General features: G+C 31.0%; 3 protein-coding genes and 1 long non-coding RNA gene across 6 annotated transcripts; 1 reads left to right on the forward strand and 3 right to left on the reverse strand.

The window, feature by feature from the left end:
• Window positions 1-415: 415 nt before the first annotated feature.
• Window positions 416-3656, reverse strand: LOC114380229. 2 transcript variants are annotated; one of them, XM_028339228.1, is made up of 4 exons: window positions 3469-3656; window positions 2658-2886; window positions 2382-2486; window positions 416-1362 (listed from the first exon to the last, which is right to left on the reverse strand). In XM_028339228.1, the coding sequence occupies exons 2-4, from the start codon at window positions 2830-2832 to the stop codon at window positions 620-622; spliced, it is 1023 nt and encodes a 340-aa protein (XP_028195029.1). In that variant the 5' UTR covers window positions 2833-2886; window positions 3469-3656; the 3' UTR covers window positions 416-619. The 2 variants fall into 2 exon arrangements, with proteins under 2 accessions (XP_028195029.1, XP_028195028.1); XM_028339227.1 differs by having other exon boundaries at window positions 2649-2886.
• Window positions 3657-7024: 3368 nt separating this feature from the next.
• LOC114378746 (probable tocopherol O-methyltransferase, chloroplastic) lies at window positions 7025-10532 on the reverse strand. 2 transcript variants are annotated; one of them, XM_028337374.1, is made up of 6 exons: window positions 10098-10532; window positions 9403-9572; window positions 8812-8916; window positions 8396-8599; window positions 8198-8300; window positions 7025-7449 (listed from the first exon to the last, which is right to left on the reverse strand). In XM_028337374.1, exons 1-6 carry the CDS (start codon window positions 10300-10302, stop codon window positions 7346-7348), a joined length of 891 nt encoding a protein of 296 aa, XP_028193175.1. In that variant the 5' UTR covers window positions 10303-10532; the 3' UTR covers window positions 7025-7345. The 2 variants fall into 2 exon arrangements, with proteins under 2 accessions (XP_028193175.1, XP_028193174.1); XM_028337373.1 differs by having other exon boundaries at window positions 8396-8623.
• A 4062-nt stretch (window positions 10533-14594) lies between these two features.
• LOC114378747 (probable tocopherol O-methyltransferase, chloroplastic) lies at window positions 14595-18851 on the reverse strand. Its single transcript, XM_028337375.1, has 6 exons — window positions 18445-18851; window positions 18071-18240; window positions 17826-17930; window positions 17224-17427; window positions 16987-17089; window positions 14595-15005 (listed from the first exon to the last, which is right to left on the reverse strand). The coding sequence occupies exons 1-6, from the start codon at window positions 18809-18811 to the stop codon at window positions 14902-14904; spliced, it is 1053 nt and encodes a 350-aa protein (XP_028193176.1). The 5' UTR covers window positions 18812-18851; the 3' UTR covers window positions 14595-14901.
• LOC114378748 lies at window positions 18171-18574 on the forward strand. Its single transcript, XR_003659393.1, has 2 exons — window positions 18171-18279; window positions 18364-18574. It is a non-coding gene; the product is annotated as an uncharacterized LOC114378748 (long non-coding RNA).
• Window positions 18852-19081: the final 230 nt, after the last annotated feature.

Below are 19081 nucleotides of genomic sequence, written 5' to 3' on the forward strand. Positions count from 1 at the left end.
ATCCAACATAATATAACATGATTAATATATATATATATATATATATATATATATATATATATAATCTTATCTATGGTTATAAATTTGATCCTCGTATATGAAAAAATATTTATTAAAAACAATTAATCTCTTAAATAGATCTTAATTCCTTGAAGAAATCATATTGACTTTTGTCCGAGACATACCTTTATTAAAAAAAAACTAATCAATTAATAACATTTTAAATATAAATAATGTGTTTGTCATGTATTAATTATTTATAGTATTCCTCTCAAAAAAATTTAAGTAGGAGTCAAAATTATTTTCTTGGTACCACAACTCTCTCCAACCGATTGCCAACCAACACAAACCCCACATGGCCAAGTTTGTCTCGAAACAACCTATTGATAAGAAACGTTTCATTTTGTCATACATATACAGTGACAAATATAAATTTTCTATTTCTAAGACCATATGCATTCATCTCATTTCAAATACCCAGCCCTCTTTCATTCCTTAGTAGCATACATTGCACAAACTCGAAATATATTGAGCTAATTACAGAGGAAATAAAGAATGAGGAAGACAGTGAAGATTTGTCAAATGTAAAGAACCAAAGTATTCACAAACTTAATAGCTTCTACAAAATATTAGGCAGCTGAGAATCCAATCTCTGCTGCAATTCCCTGATCTTCAGAGACAGTTCTGCCTTTTGCTCCTTGTAGCTCAGGAGCAAGTATTCTTTTCCTTCTATTACCTCTTTCAACTCTCCTACTTGCCTTTTCAGCAACTCAATTCTCTCCTCCTCATCCCTTAGTTTTTCAGAGGACTCACAATTATTCTCCCCATCAAGATGCCCATTTGAAAGGCCATTTCTAATCTCAGTAGGCAAAACTGTCACCTTGGAAGATTTGTCATGGGGAACAAATCCAACACAGTGATCTGCAATTGCTTTTCGTAGCCGTTGGATCTCTCTCTTGGACTCAAATAAGTCCCGGTTTGTAGCATCAAGCTGCAATTGCAAATGAGAAGAAAGTCCCATCTGAGCATTGAGGGAATTTTGCAATTCAGCCATTTGATCTTGCATTTCTAGTATCATATCATCTCTTCTCTTCAACTGTTGCCGCAGTTTCTGTATGACTTCCCGCTTACTAAAAATATCAGAACCAGATTCTGATACACATGGTGAATCTGAGCAGTTTGAATGGTGGAATGGCTTTGAAGGCAGTTCAAGACGATCAGGAGAGCATGCCCAGACACCATTTTCCTTGCTAAATTCAGCAGCAGCAGGAACTGTCACCAAAGGGAGAGCCCCATCAAACTCATTATGCATCTGCATCTGACCATTTGGTGGGCACTTTAGCTCCATGGTACCCCCAGTTCCTGTCCAAAATATTGTCACATTGATACTCAAAATCTAATTCAGATGCAAACCAAAACAGAACAAGAAGCTTAAAAATTAGCATCCCTGTAAAACAAGCCATAAATTGAAGGAATTAGGTGAACAATATCACACAGAATGCAGAATCAGATTCACAAACTACAATCACCAATTATTTGCAAATGACTCATGTACAAAGTTGACAGCATGTCTCAGCCTGCAGTCAACTTCAAATGGAAGCCCATCAACTTGTACTCATTTAAGAACATGTAAATCCAGGTTTGCTTTAAATATCTGAGCTATTTGTGTAGTTTGCATCTCTTTGCTGGTAAAGAGAAGAAAATCTGCTGATATCAAACAAAAAGTTTTATCTCCATAACTGCAAATGTTCAGCAGCAGACAAGATCAATTATCAAGTGCCATAGGCCACTGAGCTAAAATTTGATTCAGAATGTTTGGCTCATCTGCTTAATTAGAACATTGCTGTGTCCATCCCCACCCTATCTTATGAGTGCAGGTAAATAAGCTGCATCTGCACACCACTTCATAACCTCCAACTTCATGAGGAAATTCTGTATATTATTATTATTAGCACATGTAACAATGGCATTCAATAGTAGTGCTAACCATGTAGAACTGGGAGCAGAGACAATAAATATATAAATAAGATGAGAACAAAACTAAAGAAACAAAGATGAGTAAAGAGATATTTGATGAGCAATAAACATCATCAGGTATGCAGATGAGGGGAAGATGCTCCACTAACACAGTAACACTCGGTATAGAACAAATAGACCATGATAAGGAATGCAGTTAACAAGTCTAAACAAATAATAAAATAAAACAGCATAACATCCTACAAGCAAACATTAATACACATCCAACATAATTCAAAATTCAGAAACAAAATCTAGCCAGAAAAAGAAATTTTCTAAATAAGAAAGAAAAGTACAAGAAAACATACTACAACCAGTCATCAAAACTCAGCAAATAAAAAATGTCTTGGAAGCAGATAATAAACCTGAAATGCAACCGAAGCATCCATGATTATCTTGCGCTAGGGAATATCCATTAGACTGCATAAAGCAGTCTGCGGAGTTTTTTGTGTTGGTGGATTTTCCATTTCCTGTAGTAACAAACAATATGAAGTAAGAATCCACTATAGACCAAGGCACTATACCTTTTTAAGTTAAGTTTATTTTCCCACTTAGGATAAAAAAAAAATAATAACAAGGGAGGGGAAACACAGAAGGGGGAGAATGGTGTCCCCCCAAAAGTACATAAGGACCTTTCTGACCAGTAGTTGCATTTTGCTTCGGCTTCGAGTCAAGTGCCTGCTTCAACTTGTAACCAAGGCGAATGGATAGAGTACTCAACAAAGCACCAGCAGCAAAAATAAGCCAGTTAGGCCCTTCAATTTGAGTATTATTTGCCTTATGAGCTCTAGACATCCCACTGGTTTGTGGTTTCATTTCAAGAGCTAAAACAACAGAACAAATTGTTCTTCTGGGTTGTCCACGAAGAACCTACACAAACAATTACCAATATCTCATTACCTCCATAAGACACACACACAGAATATATTCTAAAAATTTCATTACTATATTACCTTCTGATACCATAAAAAACAAATTCACCTATCCATATATTAATATTGATATTTCCTCATCTGAAAATATTAATCCCACTCCTATAAAGTGGAAATCCTCCTTTCCCCCCTATTTGGGGCTCTATCTACTGCCACCGTTTCCCCCTATTAAACTTCAAAAGACTGTTGAAACAGATTATAGTTTTCTGCTAACATTAAAACATTAGATACATTGGCATATTAGAAAAACTCAAAAGACAGAACATGCAGTTCCCACAAAGATCTCAACCATTTCCGTTCCTTAAACCCTTGTCGTCTTTTTTCCTCCCATTTCCAGCCTTAGATCAAACATTATCGTCACCCAATCGAGAAACGCTCCATCGGAAAGCAGTGCCAGTTTTCCAAAAGCAAATACACAAAGAAAAAGCGATAACAAAAACAGAAACACAAAAAAAGAAGAAAAAACAAAAGAGACAAAGAGAAGGATAGATAGATAGAGAAAGAGAGAGAGAGAGAGTACCTGGGAGGTCTAAGAGCACATGGCGGTGGTTGAAGACGATGAAAACAGAGTGAGAGTGGAAGGAGCCAAAGGGAGAGGGTTTTTGCCCACAGCGGCTAACGAAATGTGTCAAGAGAGACACACACTGCAGTGGGAGAGAGAGAGAGAGAGAGAGAGAGAGAATGGGTTTCAGAAAAATAAATATTTGACTGGTAAAAAAAGAAAAAAGAAAAACAAAATAATCAGATAAATCAATACGAAGATGCGAAAAAGAAGAATATGGTTATCGCTTCCACGCTACGAACAACCTCAACACAAACATACAAACATACAAACATACTTTATTCGCTGTGCCACACTAAACACATTTTCATAGTAGTAACCCTGTTTTTGTTTTAAAAAAACACTTCTATAATCTATGCAAAAAAAATTGGCCACAAATGGACCAAACAATAATTTGGCCACTGATGTAGTATCAAACAATAATGACACTTTATGTATAAAAAAACATAATGCCAGTTTTATATCCGAATAAAAATAAATGTGTGTGCTAATTTATTTATTTTTCAAAACTTTTGTGGATGGCTTGATTTCAAAATTTTGGTTTTTCCATGGAGTTTTGGATATTACTTTTTTTAAGGTGCAGAGATTATCGAAATAAATTTTATCTCTTAATTTTTTTTTTTTTGCATTCATTGAGCCAAAAATACAACGTGTTTAAATAAAATTTAATTGAATCTATCCACAAAAAGGTAATTTATTAATAGAATTTATACTTTTAATGAAAATTTAATTTTAGGAGAAATTTCATCGTAAGTTAAAAAAAAACACCTTTATTATACATTAAAATAATAATAAAAAATATTTATAAAACAATCAGACGATCTTAGACAATATTCTTGCTGCAACTCCAAAAAAAGGTGAATAATAAGGGAAAAGTTAAGATAAGTTTATTTTTATTTTGAATATAAAATAAAATATTTTAAACATGCAATAGTTTATTTTAATATAAACTACCATACTACTTGCATGTCATGTATAAAATTAGCTATGGTCTAACAAAGATTAACAATAAATTTTCTTTAGTATTATTTATTATTGATGAAATGTATATAAACTTTATTAAATAAAGCATAAATTAAGAATATTTAATAAAACTCATATAAAACTTTAAAACGAACATAAAAAAGCTTATTTATTTGATATGACATAATTTTATTAAATAAAGTGTAAATTAGGATTATTTTCTGATTGGAACTTGAAACATAATTTCAACGAGAATAAAAAAACTTATTTATATTTTTGCATAAAATAAAATTTAAACAATGGGAAATTTTTGCCAGAAAAAAAAAGTCTCATGCTCAAACAGAATTTCTCTACTAAGTTTTAAATAGAAGAGGAAATAAATGCAATAAGATTTTCATTCATCCAATTGAGACAGCCAAAATACTTCTGAGAACTGTCTAATAAAAGCCAACAAGAAATTGAGTCGGAAACAATCAGCCCGAACAAAAGGTATATAGGTTTTTGACATATGATATGGCTAAGGTAGGAGACTTATATTCTAGACCTTCCCTAATTGTATAGTTCTTTTTTTTAAGAAAAAAACTCAACCTACCTCTCTAATCCTTGTATCTTTTTTTTTTTGTTTCTTCCTCCCTCAAACCCTTCGATTTCTTTTTCTCTTTTTCCCGCAGCACATCCGCATTCTAGCATCAAAGGTTCCATTTGAAGTGTTCTTCCAATAACGAGAAAGGTTTCAGCACTCTCCTACTCCAACCGTCCATGCCAAGTACATTTCAGCACACTGCACCTCCCTTCTTTTTTGTTTTCTAGAATGACCTTTCCGAAAAAAGGTTTCTAGAACACCTACTCCGAAAGTAACACCTTTTCCAGAATCTGGAATATTTTTCTTCCAAATAAGCCTTTCGAAACACATTTCTGGAAACCAAAAATCCTTTGAGGAAAGCCTATTCTGGAGTGCAGGTACTTCTTTTGGAGTGGGATTTCTATAAGCCCAATATTGTTTTCTAGAACATCTCTTCTGAAATATCATTCTTGACATTTACTTCCCAAATGAACGTTTTAGAAAAAGCCCGCCAAAACACCTTTTTCGAAAGCTTATTTGTTTTGAAAAGCTTTTTGCAGAATATATTTTTTGCTTTCATAAAAGTCTTTTTGGAACATCTTTTCCTACTTACGGAAATGTTATTTCAAAAGTATTTTTTGGTTATGGAATGGTCATTTATGTCTAATAAAGTTGACATGAATATAGATGATATCGTTAAAAATGAAGATTATAGCAAATTTTTTACAACTATGAAGATAACAATATCAACATTATAATTAATAGGTAGTTTGTTTAATTGTTGATGTATTTAGCACTTGAAAGGTGAACTTCGACCAAAAAAATATTGTATGTTGTTTATGTAAGTTTTTGATACTCGAGATGAACTATTGAAATGAGTTTGAAAGATTGCATTTGAGTTGAGTTTTGTTGTGTTATCTTGAAGTTTAACACAGGAAAACAACCTGAAAGGAAAACATTTGTCATCTTAGGTGGTGAAAGGGGTGACAAATATAAAAAGACACAAAAATGGTCACTAGGACTAAAAAATGTGATTGTCTTTTAAGGTTGAAAGGAAGGTCACTAAAGACTGATGGAAGATGGATACATAGAATTTTGTGAGTCTCATAATCATGATGTTGTTGAGTCATTAATCGACTATCCATATGTTGATCGACTAAATCATGATAAGAAGATCATACTTACTAATATGATATCCTAGTTTTCTTTTTTTGAGAGAAGTCTTAACTTTGGTTATTGATCCTAAAAAAAATCATAGATATCCAAAAATTTCACGCATCTCAATATCAAGATGTGACTACTGATTGACAACAAATCACTAGGATAGGTAATTGTTATTAATCCAAAGCCAAATATCTAATTTAACTATAAATATTAATTAGATTCTCGTGTCTTCTTATCCTAATATATTATTATCACAAAATTTCATCAAATTTAAACGTTAAACTCTTCATAAGTGTCATTATCTTTATAGTTGGAGTAGCAAACCACTAAAAGAATTACTCAATTTGCGTATGAGCCTATTATTTTGGACAACCTTAAATCATGTCAATAAAATGTTGATCATATTCATCTCAAGCATTCCATGACACGAAGATTGAGAATGTTAGTATCACACTAATTGAATCGAGAGAGGCTTTAAGGTAAGTAAGCAAACAACATGTACACAACTTTTCTTACATTAATAACTTTTTCAACTATTACAATAGTTTAGTATTTTTAGAAATAATTAACATTGATTTGGTGAAAAAAATACTAAGATCCTAACTCCACCTATAAACAATAAGATTAAAGGCTAAAATTTTGATCAAGATGGTATAAATTAAAGAGAAAATAGGTGATGCACTTACTTCTCATCCAATAACAAATGACTGTGTATTTAAAATAAGTTTGTTAATATCATCTCAAAAATATATCAATCCTGAACTTTTTTATCAATTAATAATATAAAATTATTTTCCAATTCATATATAAATATTAAACTCTAAATTAAATAAAACACGAGGTACTATTATTGATGCCTTTGTTCAAATGGAAATTAAACAGGAATTAGCTTACATCTTCATATTGATCATACGGCCCCTTTAACGCTCAATAGGATCTTGATTATTTCTTTTCGGCTACAATATAATGTCGAAAATAAAAAACGAACAAAGACAGTACCAAAAACTCCCAGGTCCCACCCAATTGAATTCGTTTTTTTTTCCTCTTATTTAAACAACCGCTCATTATATATACTCTTATACATTTCCCCGTCACAGTAAAACATGCACTAGATTCTATGAAAACGCTATACTCTGCCTCCAGTTATTATTCAGGCTTTCGACATGTAATGATGGCAAACTTAATCAGATTCTTCTTGTATCCTTTTATCATCAATGGCATAGCCAAAGCTCCCTTTATGGCTTTAAGTCCTGGACCAAAAAGTATCAAATTAAAACAATCAGGTCGACAAGAAGTTCCTAGTCCAGGCCAAAAATAATACTGCAAAACACATTTCAAGAAACTCTGCAAGGAAATCCGAAATCCGCCTTTGGCAGCAGATATATATAATGAAAAAGATAATTTGTATATACGAACAATATAGTGTGAGATAGATAATCGTTATTTATAATTATAATTGTTCTTTATTAAAAGTACAAGAAAATTAAATGGAAGCTGATTCTAAGCAGGGGAGTATTTCGAGTTTTTGTTTTTTTGTTAAGCCATATAATTGGTTAGGATCTGAGGGGTCGTTAGTTAGAATTTTCTGCACTTTGAGGGACTTTTATATATAGTTGGGATAATATTGTTTTGTACCATGGGTTATTTTCTACTCATACTCATGTGCGGGGTATAAATAGTTAACCAGTGGGCTGATTAAGGGTGATTATACGTTTTCTTTTTTTATATGGGTTTTAGGTACTTCTTATACCTATTATTAATTTATATATATCTTTCCTTGTCGATAAAAAAAAGCTAATTTACTCGTCATTTGTATTCTAATGAGATGCTTTTCTTTGTAAACATCATGCAATGAGTCATATATGTATTTTGATCTATTTCATCAAACATAACGCAAATTAGTCATGTTCTTAATTAGCTATATAAAAGTTATTGTGTATGGAAGTAATTGTTAAAAACAGTACAGGACTAGAGATAGGAGATGTAGTTTGAGCTTACCACTGCGCAAGAGTGAAGTGAGGCCATTCCATGTCAACGCGGAGCGTATCACTGCGGGCCAAAAGGGAGCAACAAAGCGAGACCAATCTTCTGACTTGATGTCCTACATAACATATATAGCAATTACTATGCATATGTTATAGTAGCAACACAACTTGAACTATGTACATAGTAATCGTATTCGATTGCAATGGGTACCTGAAGTGACAGGGATTGGAGCAATTTGACATAATCAGAAGCTGAGCACCAAGCTGGAAGGTAATATGCATCGCAAATCTTCTTCAAGAGATCTTGCTCCCATGGATGTAAGGATTGTTCATCAGGGCCAAGCTCCCTGTGGCACCATGTTACTATTATTATAGTGGCACCTGGTGCTGCTACCCGAGCTAATTCTCCAACAAACTGTCGGTTGCACCAAGTGGAAAGCTGAGATGAGATTAACAGTGTAGTACAGATCATAGAAAGAGACATTCAACTGTAAAGTAATTAATTACTACTTAATAAGTGTGTAAAGCAAATTAAGGGAATGATTAATCAGGTGTTAGAGAATAGAAATAATGGGGCCAACCACACAATTAATGAATATACACTGCAAGAGAAATTAAAATTGAAACCTTAGCTTTGTCAGGCATATGCTCTCCACTCTCCATGGACCACACCAGATCAAATTTCCCATCCGGGAATGGTTGCTTTAGAGCGTCAGCAACCTCAAAGGAAACCTGCAATTACAGACACATGAAAGCAAATGCTAGAAATTAAAAACATGTGTAAAATAGATACTAGAAATTAAAAACCTTAAAGTACTACTAGCTACATGTGCATAGATTCTGTAGCAGTTATTAAGAACGTCCGTACATGCATAAAATAGTGCTCCTTTCGTCTATAATTATAATATTTTTTTAAATATTATTTTTTATATGATTTTTTTTAAAAAAATTTAGATGTATTAATTATTTTTTTCTTATAAATTTTTATTTAATTATTTTCTCTCCAAATATTAATAAAAAAACAATTAAGTTAATACATATATAAGAAAAAAAATAAAATGATAGTACAATCAAATGAAGGATAGGTTTAATATGATTAATTAAATTAATTTTTTTTCTTAAAAAACATAAATTAATTGAAAACATCTTATAATTAGTAATGAAAAAATTCCTAAATACTAGTACTAGAAATGAAAAACATGTCGAGAAAAAGAACACCTTATCATCCAATCCTTGAGCAGCAGCAAGAGCATTTGCTCTTTGAGCTTGAACAGGACTCAGAGTAATGCCTACGCTGGTTGCTCCAAATTTCTTGGCCAGGTATCTGGAGCTGCCACCTATGCCACACCCAACATCAACTATACTCTTGGGCCATTTACTACGCTCCTCTGACCATTCCAAAACAAAAAATATACTCGTCAGTTCCATCCACTTTCAAACCACTGAAAAAGAGTATATAAAATTCATATCTTAGAATCAAATTCCAAATTACAACCATTATTATTATTTAACAAATCATGACAGTATCTTCGCCGGAAAGAAAATAATCATGACAGTATACCCATACTGCATATATGTGTATGTAGACACACACTATTCCATAAAATATTTAATTTAACTATATATAGGTGATTTGCACAAAAAAAAAAAAAAAAAAGTCCAAGAGAAGTTAGAAAAATAAATTGTATGATTTTTTTAGTTCATGAAAGAGAGAGGCCAAAAAGACTCAAGTTTTGAAGAAGTCGTCAAGATCTGATGCAAAATAATACTACTATTCTTTAAAGATTTTAAACTATAGCAATGAGGTCGCGTGCATCATGTAGTCCATATTGCATCTGGTGGGAGTATATGTGTAAGCTCTTAAATCTAATAGAGTTTTTTTACTCAATTTCAAAAATAAAACCTAAATATACCAGAAACAGAGGCAAAGCGAAGAGACTCTTGGATCATTCGGATCTGAGCAAGACGATGATCCGAAAGCGAAACAGTGGAATCCGGGTCATAAAAGCCATGGTGCATGTGGTCGCCCCAAATGTTCTCCCATAAGCCAGAAGACTCGTCGTAGAACTCCGCGATTCCCTTCTGAAGTTTCCCCTCCTTCTCCTCCTTCCCTGCCATCTCTCCTCATATATCACAATCAACTCATCTCAACTTTTTATAGACAGCTATACTATCCTCCTCAACGTGCTTTAACTCTTATCCAATCATTACTATGTATATACTTTATCACCACTCTTCAAAATCCAATAAACTATGAGTTTAATATCTATCAACAAAACTAAAATAATTTTACCGTCATCTAATTTTACTCTACATGATTAGTATTTGTGAGTGTATATATAACTCTTCTTCTGATAAATTATTCATTCAGGTTTGTAAGAGAATTATTTACCGTCGTTATAATTAAGTAGATGAGATACTCTGCAGGTCTGGTAGAGAGGTCATGCAACAAGCAAAATAATTTTAAACTGAAGAGACTTAATTAAGATTGTCTCCTTGGAGTGAGAGTAATTAATTATCATCATTTTCTACCGATGCACTTGGATAGGAATTTTCAAGATATGCTGCAAGAAAATTTATAATCTTAATCTGTTTACCATGGTAAATATTTGTTAAGACGTGTTTTTTTTTTATGAATGTATATAAAAAAAATTGTCAAACCATGTACTTAAATTTGTGTTTGTATTGTTTTCTCTATCCTGTACTTTATGTTGTGTTTTTCAAGTAGATGATTCTTGTGTGAGAGTTTTCTTCAATATTGATATCAGAGCTAATGATATATTTTTTTTATCAGTGAAAATAAAAAAATATCAAAATATTTACAACAATTTATATATCCTTATTTAATCAATTGAAATAGATCCCTTGACCAAGTTAATGGTATATGTAACTAAGTGGCATGGATGAGGCCAGAGTTATATATTAGAGGGAGTCGACGAGGCCAACAACTATAAGAATTAAATTTAACAAATATATAAGTATTATATTTTTAAATGATCAAATAACATGTAATAAAAAATATATTTGAAAAAAATGTCTTTTTTGTGATTTATATTAAGAGGAAAATACTATTTAACTTATCTAAAAAAGAAAAAGAATATAATTAATTTTACAATAAATATTATAAAAAAAGAATAAAATATTTTATCAAAAAACAGAGATGAGGCAAATAAAATTAAAATATCCTTATTTTGCGAAGTTGTTATGTCTTGTAATCCATAATATTCTACGCCTATGCCTGGTTTTGATTGACATTTATAGTTTACGAAATTCATGTACTCCAAAATTTAAAAATATGGCATAAGATACAGTTGTGTAATTACTGCATCTATTTTTATTGTTAAAAAAGGCCTCTGGTATGAGAAATACTAGGACATGCATCATGCATGTAGCAAAATGCGTATAGTGTTTTATGCACAAGTATTGAACAATAAATTAGTAAGAAATCAAAGGGCACTCAACCTATTTTCCACATACCAAACAAAAGAAAATGTAATAAATAATGGCTGGCTAGATGAGGCAATAAGCAATAAATGAAAAAACGTACGTATGCTCACTTAAACAATAATAGTAATATCACAGCGGTACCCAACCAATTGCAGATCGATCCCACGTGAATCAACTGACTCTTGCATGTGCTTAACAAACTGATCCTTGCAGCAGTTAACGTACTCTAAATTAATTTGGTTATTTATATTTATGTAGGTCTTGTAGCTAACTCTCTTGAGTGTTCACAACTTTATTTACAACCTTTTTTGCACACCATTTTTCTATGCTGCCCTTTTTTCTTTTAATTTACAGGTTTTCTATGCTCTCTTAACAACCTCATATATTTCCACCTTCATTTCTCTTGCATCTCTTTTTTCACTCTTGTTAGTCTCGTTATTTCTTTTTTTTTTTATCATATTTTTTTCCTATCGCCTTTAATACATCTCAAGTAATTGTCAATTTCTTTTTCTATTCATATTGACACCTTGTTCTATTTATTTCTCTCTTCACTTGTCTATTCATCACCAACCAAAGAATTACATAGATAAAATAATTGTAATAGCTACCAAGATTTATTTTTTTGGAAAATATTTTTAGTAGTGTTAGAAAAATCTTTAGAAATAAAATAATCCGTGAAACTAAATTCAAGAATCGATTATGCGTAGAAAATGTGTTAGTGTCTCATGACATCTTTCCAAAGATAATTACTATTAATTAAATGTGCAAAATTAGATTAAATTTAAAAATAATTATTTTACTCCTTTAAATAAATAAATGACTTTAATTTATATGGTTTGATTATATATAAGTAGAACGAAAAATAAATGGCATGACAGTTTGATTCTTTTGCTCCTACGTGTCTTCTGTACATTGGAAAACTCAAAAGTCACATAAGTTCTTTAAAAAATATTTATAATTAATCTGGTTTTATTTAAGTATTATTTTTTTGAAAAAACAAAAATATAAATTTTAAAATGGTGGGAGATTGTATTGTCTTCATGATAACAAAAAGGGATCCAAAATGATTAGCAATAACATCTTTTTTTTTTATAAAGTATTTAACGAATAGCAAGATCTTTGCAGTAACCAAACAATTAGAAGAAGATTTGAAATGGTTATCACCAACAAGTTGTTTTTTGTTTTCTAGTTTGATAGGTATAAGGATGTAAGACAGGTACCACACATTGATATAAATTTAAATGGCAGAAAGCAATTGTATTAGGATTTGATAGAAAAGTAAAATGCAATAATGTAAAGAATGTGTGTGGGGTAAGTGCCTTGATAATTGATAGAAGATTGAATTGCATACGTAACAGAAATATTTTCTGGACATCCCATGTGTTATTATCTACATCTAGTAGAAAGAAAGAAAAAATAGAAAAAAGTGATAAATATAATAAATATTTGATTTGATAGCAAAAGAGAGAGAACAAAACAAAAGAAGGGGTGTTTAAAATAGTATTTTAAAAACTGTACCAGATTAGTTGGTAAATTCGATGGAAACACTAGTTCAATTTTCTAAGAGGATCGAAAATGAATCAAAACCAGTGTGACTTGGGTTGAAATGAGTGAATCTTTGGTTGAATTAGGTATTGCTTTTTTCAGAAAAAATATGAAAATTCTGTTATTTTTTTGTGAATTTTTTGATTATTTTTAAGACATTAGAGATTTGTTTGTGTTTGAAAATTACTTATGGACTTGTATTGAGATAAATATTGATTGTTATTTGAGATATTAGGTATTTTATAATAATGATCATTTTAAATATTTAGAATATTGAATGATTAAATTATGATAATTACTTATTTTTTTTTATTTTTTTGATATATACTGAGTCAAACCGATTTAACTAATAAAACTCCAAGTTGCTTAGTAACTCATTAATCGTGTGTCTTGATCGGTTTGATTATCGGTCCCTTCCTTAAAACATTACTTTAAAATATTCAGGGTTTCTAAGTATAATACTCTAAATATAAAGGTGCCGAGAATAGATAAGTAAATTACAGAAACTAAATGGTGTCAAATAGGTACTAAGATTTGATAGAAAAGTTGACAAGAGTGTGAATAATTTTGTTCTTCCTTTTCTCTTTGCTTCAATATATAATAAGTGTAGTATAATTATATATATTACAACCTTTAGTGTAAGCATGATACTTGTTTTAAACAATTCTCTCCTTTTCTTTTTCTTCTGTATTTCAACGCTACCATGAGTTGAGTGGAATAGATGCAAACACTACCCTAACCTCTAACCTGGAGGTGATCCTTGTTCAGGTGCATTTGAAAAAGAAAAATCTTATTTTTAATCTAAAGAGTAAACAGGGGATATAATATGCTTAAAATGACCATACATAATTTCAAATAATTACTGCTTATTTCAAAAGTTTAATTACTGCTTTTCCTATGAGAATAAAAAAAGTAATCATACAATCATATATATACATGATCAAAATTATTTTTTTAGTAACATGATTATTTTAAAAAAATCACAACATTTTAAAAAACTTATAAGACAATGAGTCTTTATTTTGGGTTATTATTATAAATGAGAACTATAAATCTAGATCATTTGATCATATATAGATGATTAAGATTAAGTTAGATAACGATCACATAAACATTTAAATAAGTCATGTGCATTTTTCTTTTAATTTTGTTCTTTCAAATTTGATATAATGATTTATATTTACAACTCTAATTTCTGACCGGAGGAATGTTAAAAATAACAAATAACAACACACTTTTTGACATATTCCTTTTAACACACTTTTTTAGTAGATAAAAATTTATAGTAAGATCACACAATTTTGTAGTTTTTTTTAACAAAGTTCAACTAAGCAATAGAGAGTATATTAAATAACATGAAGAAATTATTGATGCTCTTTTGCAATCACATGTGCATGAAAAAAAAAGTAGAGAATATATTAAAAAAGGCGTTAACTAACATTTCTCTTTATCACCTTTACGATGTTTTCACAAGTCAAAAATATTAGTTTTCTATCTCTATATATACAATACTTCTTTTGTAATTACTTAATTATAAATACTCGTGCCACTTATTTAAGTAGATAATATATTTTCGCCAATCATAGGAGATATTGCATATGTAGAAAACTAAAATAAAAATCGAACAACCCCTTTCATTTATTTTTTCTCTTGTTTCTCAACTATCGAAATAAACGACCTGTTGGAAACTTGGTTCATTCTATAAAAGTAATCCTGCCTCTCCATTTATTCAGGTTTTCGACATGTAATGATGGCAAACTTAATTAGATCTTTCTTGTATCCCTCTATCATCAATGGCATAGCCAAAGCTCCTTTTATCGTTTTTTGTCCTGACCAAAAAGTAACAAAACCAAAATCAACAAGTTCAACAAGTCGTTTAATTTCTAGTCCAGGCCAAAATAATAACAAAGCATGCACTAACAAGAAATTCTGCAAGGAAATGCAAAAGTCCACCTTGGTAGCCGATATATAATTTTGGTTTAATTATTCATTTTTGCATGTAATTTCATCATTATATTTTTTAATTTCTATAATTTTAAAGTAAATTTTTAGTTCTTATAGTTTACATTTTAATTCATTTTTAATCCTTATAATTTAAAAGTGGTTTTTTTATTCCTTATAATTTATATTTTAATTTTTTTTAGTTTCTATAGTTTAAAAATTATCTTTTTAGTCTCTATACTTTATATTTTAATTTCCTTTTAGTCCGTATTATCAAAATATGAGTAATATAATCAATTAGAGTTAACTATAAAAATATTAACAAGTCATTTGTAATTAATTTATCGTAAGATAATTTGTAATAAAAGAATAGTTGATAATTTATAACTAATTTGTAACTAATTATTTTTATATTTTTTTTAGTAAGGACTAAAAGATAATTAAAATATAAATTATAGAAATTAAAGAAATCACTTAATTATAGAGATTAAAAGAGAATTAAAATACAAACTATAAGGACTAAAAATACCATTTTTAAATTGTAGGAACTAAAAGAGAATTAAAATGTAAATCATAAGGACTAAAAAACACACTTTCAATTATAGAGATTAAAAGATACGAATCGTGAAACTATAAAGACTAAAATGTACAAATTATAAAACTATAGAGACCAAATGAATAATTTAACATATAACTTTTCTATGATTCAAAAAAGTTGATCCGTGCATATAGCAAAGTCTTAAAAGAAGATCTAAGTCCATTTTAATTTTGCCTTCATTCTTAAGAGTGAATAACTTGAACATTCTTTCCTTTTACTTAATTATTACATATTTTCTTATTTTGTAAGCATTGTTTTGTAATTGTAAACCTTTTTTATCCCTCTTTAATTACTTATTCATTCAACGAAAGTTTTTACATGATTTCTTTAGTCAATGTTAATTTTTTTTTTTTTATCAATCTTAGAGCATAATGGGATATTGAGATATTTAAAAATCACCAATAAAATAATCTTTTACCGATTAAACCAATTTTTTTAAAATTTTCAAAACTGGAAGTTTCAAATGCCTTATTTTTATTTTAATTTAGTTTTTTTTATCAACAGTAAATAGTTATCTATCATTTAAATCAATTTTTTTAATTTACATACTTTATACTTTACTGGTATTTTAAAATAGTCATACTCCCAAACTTGAATGGACTTAATTATTCAGAGAGTGACAAGCCTAAACTCTTATTAATCCTTGCGCCAGAGATGAAGACTGAGTTTTTCATTAGTCATTAGGCCTTTTTTATGCTTGCTTGATTGCTTCACTTAAGATATATTTGCGAGTGAAACTTTAGAAGAAAAAAAGGGAAAGACAATTTATTTAAAAATCAATTATGAGAGTTTTATGATGTTATTAGAAATAAACCAAAAGTAAGGATATTAAATTTATGTTAATTTACTAATTTTTTAACTTTAAAAATTAAAAAATTGGCCTCCTCTTCTTTTCCCTTAAAAATTTAAACTACCAAACATACTCAAGTCAAGTAGCATAGCTAAGATGAAAGGAATATTTGACAGAAGTGGAAATAGAAGGAATGTAGGATAAAGTTTCTATGACTGTCCTCTCATTTTCACTCATAATCCTCATCAAGTAATTTGATTGAATCATTTATATATATAAAAGATATTTTCTTGTAAATATCATGCACCCTGTCTCTGACTCTGTTGCATATTTTTATCTATTTCGCTGAACATGAAGACTACGTTCTTAGTTGTAAAGGGTTATCTAGTGTGGAAATAATGATCAGTGACATAAGACTTGCAAGTTGCAATAGAAGATGGGGGGGTTTGTTTTTGAAATGCAATATAAATTCCAAGCTTACCACTGCTCAAGAGTGAAGTTAGACCCTTCCATGTGAAGGCTGAGCGTATCACTGCTGGCCAAAATGGAGCAACAAAGCGAGACCAATCTTCTGACTTGATGTCCTACATAGCAAGCAAGTTAACATAGCAACAAAACTTCAACTATCTACACACAAAAATTCAACAAAACTTAAACAATCATTATATAAATATATATATATATATATAATGAGACAGCACTTAGGCATATTGAATACCTGAAGTGACAGGGATTGGAGCAACTTAACATAATCAGAAGTTGAGCACCAGGCAGGGAGGTAATATGCATCGCAAATCTTCTTTAAGAGATCTTGCTCCCATGGATGTAAGGATTGTTCGTCAGGGCCAAGATCCCTGTGGCACCATGTTACTATTATTATAGTGGCACCTGGTGCTGCTACCCGAGCTAACTCTCCAACAAACTGTCATCAGTTGCACGTGTTGTGTGTGAAGCGGGAAACTGATGAGATGAGATTAAAGCGTACAAAATAGAAAGAGACATCAAAGTAAACCACACTTGAGAAAGTAAGTTTGGGTTTTAACTCAACACTACAAAATTGGTTTGTAAGTTGAAAATTGTTTTCAACTTATATAGTTTATATAGTCACTATCTATCTTTACATATGGGACTACAACATATCCAATTATTCCTCATGACTACTTTTTAAGTGGAACTTTTAATATATCCCTCTATTTAGGTGTGACCACACACAAAGGGCAATTAATAATTAATCAGGTGCTAGAATTTATTTAACTTAAAAAATGAGTCGAATCTTATCACAAGTAATTAATATTGCAATAAGAGTAATTAAATTAAAACCTTAGCTTTGTCAGGCATATGCTCTCCACTCTCCATGGACCACACCAGATCAAACTGGCCGTCAGAGAATGGTTGCTGTAGAGCGTCAGCAACCTGAAAGGAAACCTGCAATTACAGAAACATGAAAGCAAATATTATTATACTTGTATATTTATATAGTATTATATGCATAGATTCTATAGAAGTTATAAAGAACCTTGGAATGCGTAAATATAAATACTAAAAACATGTCGAGAAATGAAGACCTTATCAGCCAATCCTTGAGCAGCAGCAAGAGCATTTGCTCTTTGAGCTTGAACAGGACTCAGAGTGATGCCTACACTGGTTGCTCCAAATTTCTTGGCCAGGTATCTAGAGCTGCCACCTATGCCACACCCAACATCAACTATACTCTTGGGCCATTTACTACGCTCCTCTGACCATTCACAAACAAAAACAAAAACAGATGAGAAAGGTAGTAACCACTTTCTAATCACTATATCTTAAAATCCAAATTACAACGATTCTTACTAATTACTCAATTAATCATACATAACAGTGTAACCATTCTGTGAGCATGTAACAAAGACAGTGGAAGCTACTCGGCTAGCATGAGTGGGATTGTAGAAAATGAAAATACCAGAAACAGAGGCAAAGCGAAGAGACTCTTGGATCATTCGGATCTGAGCAGCACGATGATCCGAAAGCGAAACAGTGGAATCCGAGTCATAAAAGCCATGGTGCATGTGGTCGCCCCAAATGTTCTCCCATAAGCCAGACGACTCGTCGTAAAACTCTGCGATTCCCTTCTGCAGCTTGTTCTTGTCATCCTTCTTCGGCTTCTGCTCCAATACTATCTCCCCTCTCTCCGAGCTCGCTGCCGATGCCCGAATAGGAGCCCACGACCTGGGTCCGACCCGGATTCTGGCGAAAGTGCGAGGGGATTGGGAACGGAACGTGTGGATGTGGATGCATGAGATTGTTGGGATCCTCACCACGGTGGCCATGTCACTCACGGGTGCCCAACCTTCAATAGTCAATTACTAATAAAGCAACCCAAAATCCAACGGTTGCTGTCTATAGAAAGAATATTTATTTTGGTTTCATTTTTTTTTCATATTTGATCCTCCAACTATTATAATATTATGATCTTGCTCATTCAATCAATCTTATGTTGAATATTTGTTTAACAGATTTTAAATATGATAATAAATTACTTGCTTAACACATGATACTACCATAATTTAATTATACTCTTGGTTACTCGTGAAACTTTC

The sequence above is a fragment of the Glycine soja genome, chromosome 12 (genome assembly GCF_004193775.1).
Source record: "Glycine soja cultivar W05 chromosome 12, ASM419377v2, whole genome shotgun sequence".
Taxonomy (NCBI): domain Eukaryota; kingdom Viridiplantae; phylum Streptophyta; class Magnoliopsida; order Fabales; family Fabaceae; genus Glycine; species Glycine soja.

Bases quoted from the DNA above. Each gene is read 5' to 3' on its own strand.
- LOC114378747 (XM_028337375.1), bottom strand. From the start codon at position 18,811: ATGGCCACCGTGGTGAGGATCCCAACAATCTCATGCATCCACATCCAC. The intron at 17,931-18,070 runs GTCTTCATTTCT...CTGTAATTGCAG, and splicing joins CTCAAGGATTGGCTGATAAG to GTTTCCTTTCAGGTTGCTGA. The intron at 17,090-17,223 runs GTATTCAATATG...CTTGCTATGTAG, and splicing joins TCCAATCCCTGTCACTTCAG to GACATCAAGTCAGAAGATTG.
- LOC114380229 (XM_028339227.1), bottom strand. From the start codon at position 2,832: ATGAAACCACAAACCAGTGGGATGTCTAGAGCTCATAAGGCAAATAAT. The intron at 2,487-2,648 runs GTCCTTATGTAC...TTGTTACTACAG, and splicing joins TGCAACTACTGGTCAGAAAG to GAAATGGAAAATCCACCAAC. The intron at 1,363-2,381 runs GTTTATTATCTG...TATTTTGGACAG, and splicing joins ATGCTTCGGTTGCATTTCAG to GAACTGGGGGTACCATGGAG.
- LOC114378746 (XM_028337373.1), bottom strand. From the start codon at position 10,302: ATGGCAGGGAAGGAGGAGAAGGAGGGGAAACTTCAGAAGGGAATCGCG. The intron at 8,917-9,402 runs GTGTTCTTTTTC...CTGTAATTGCAG, and splicing joins CTCAAGGATTGGATGATAAG to GTTTCCTTTGAGGTTGCTGA. The intron at 8,301-8,395 runs GTACCCATTGCA...TATGTTATGTAG, and splicing joins TCCAATCCCTGTCACTTCAG to GACATCAAGTCAGAAGATTG.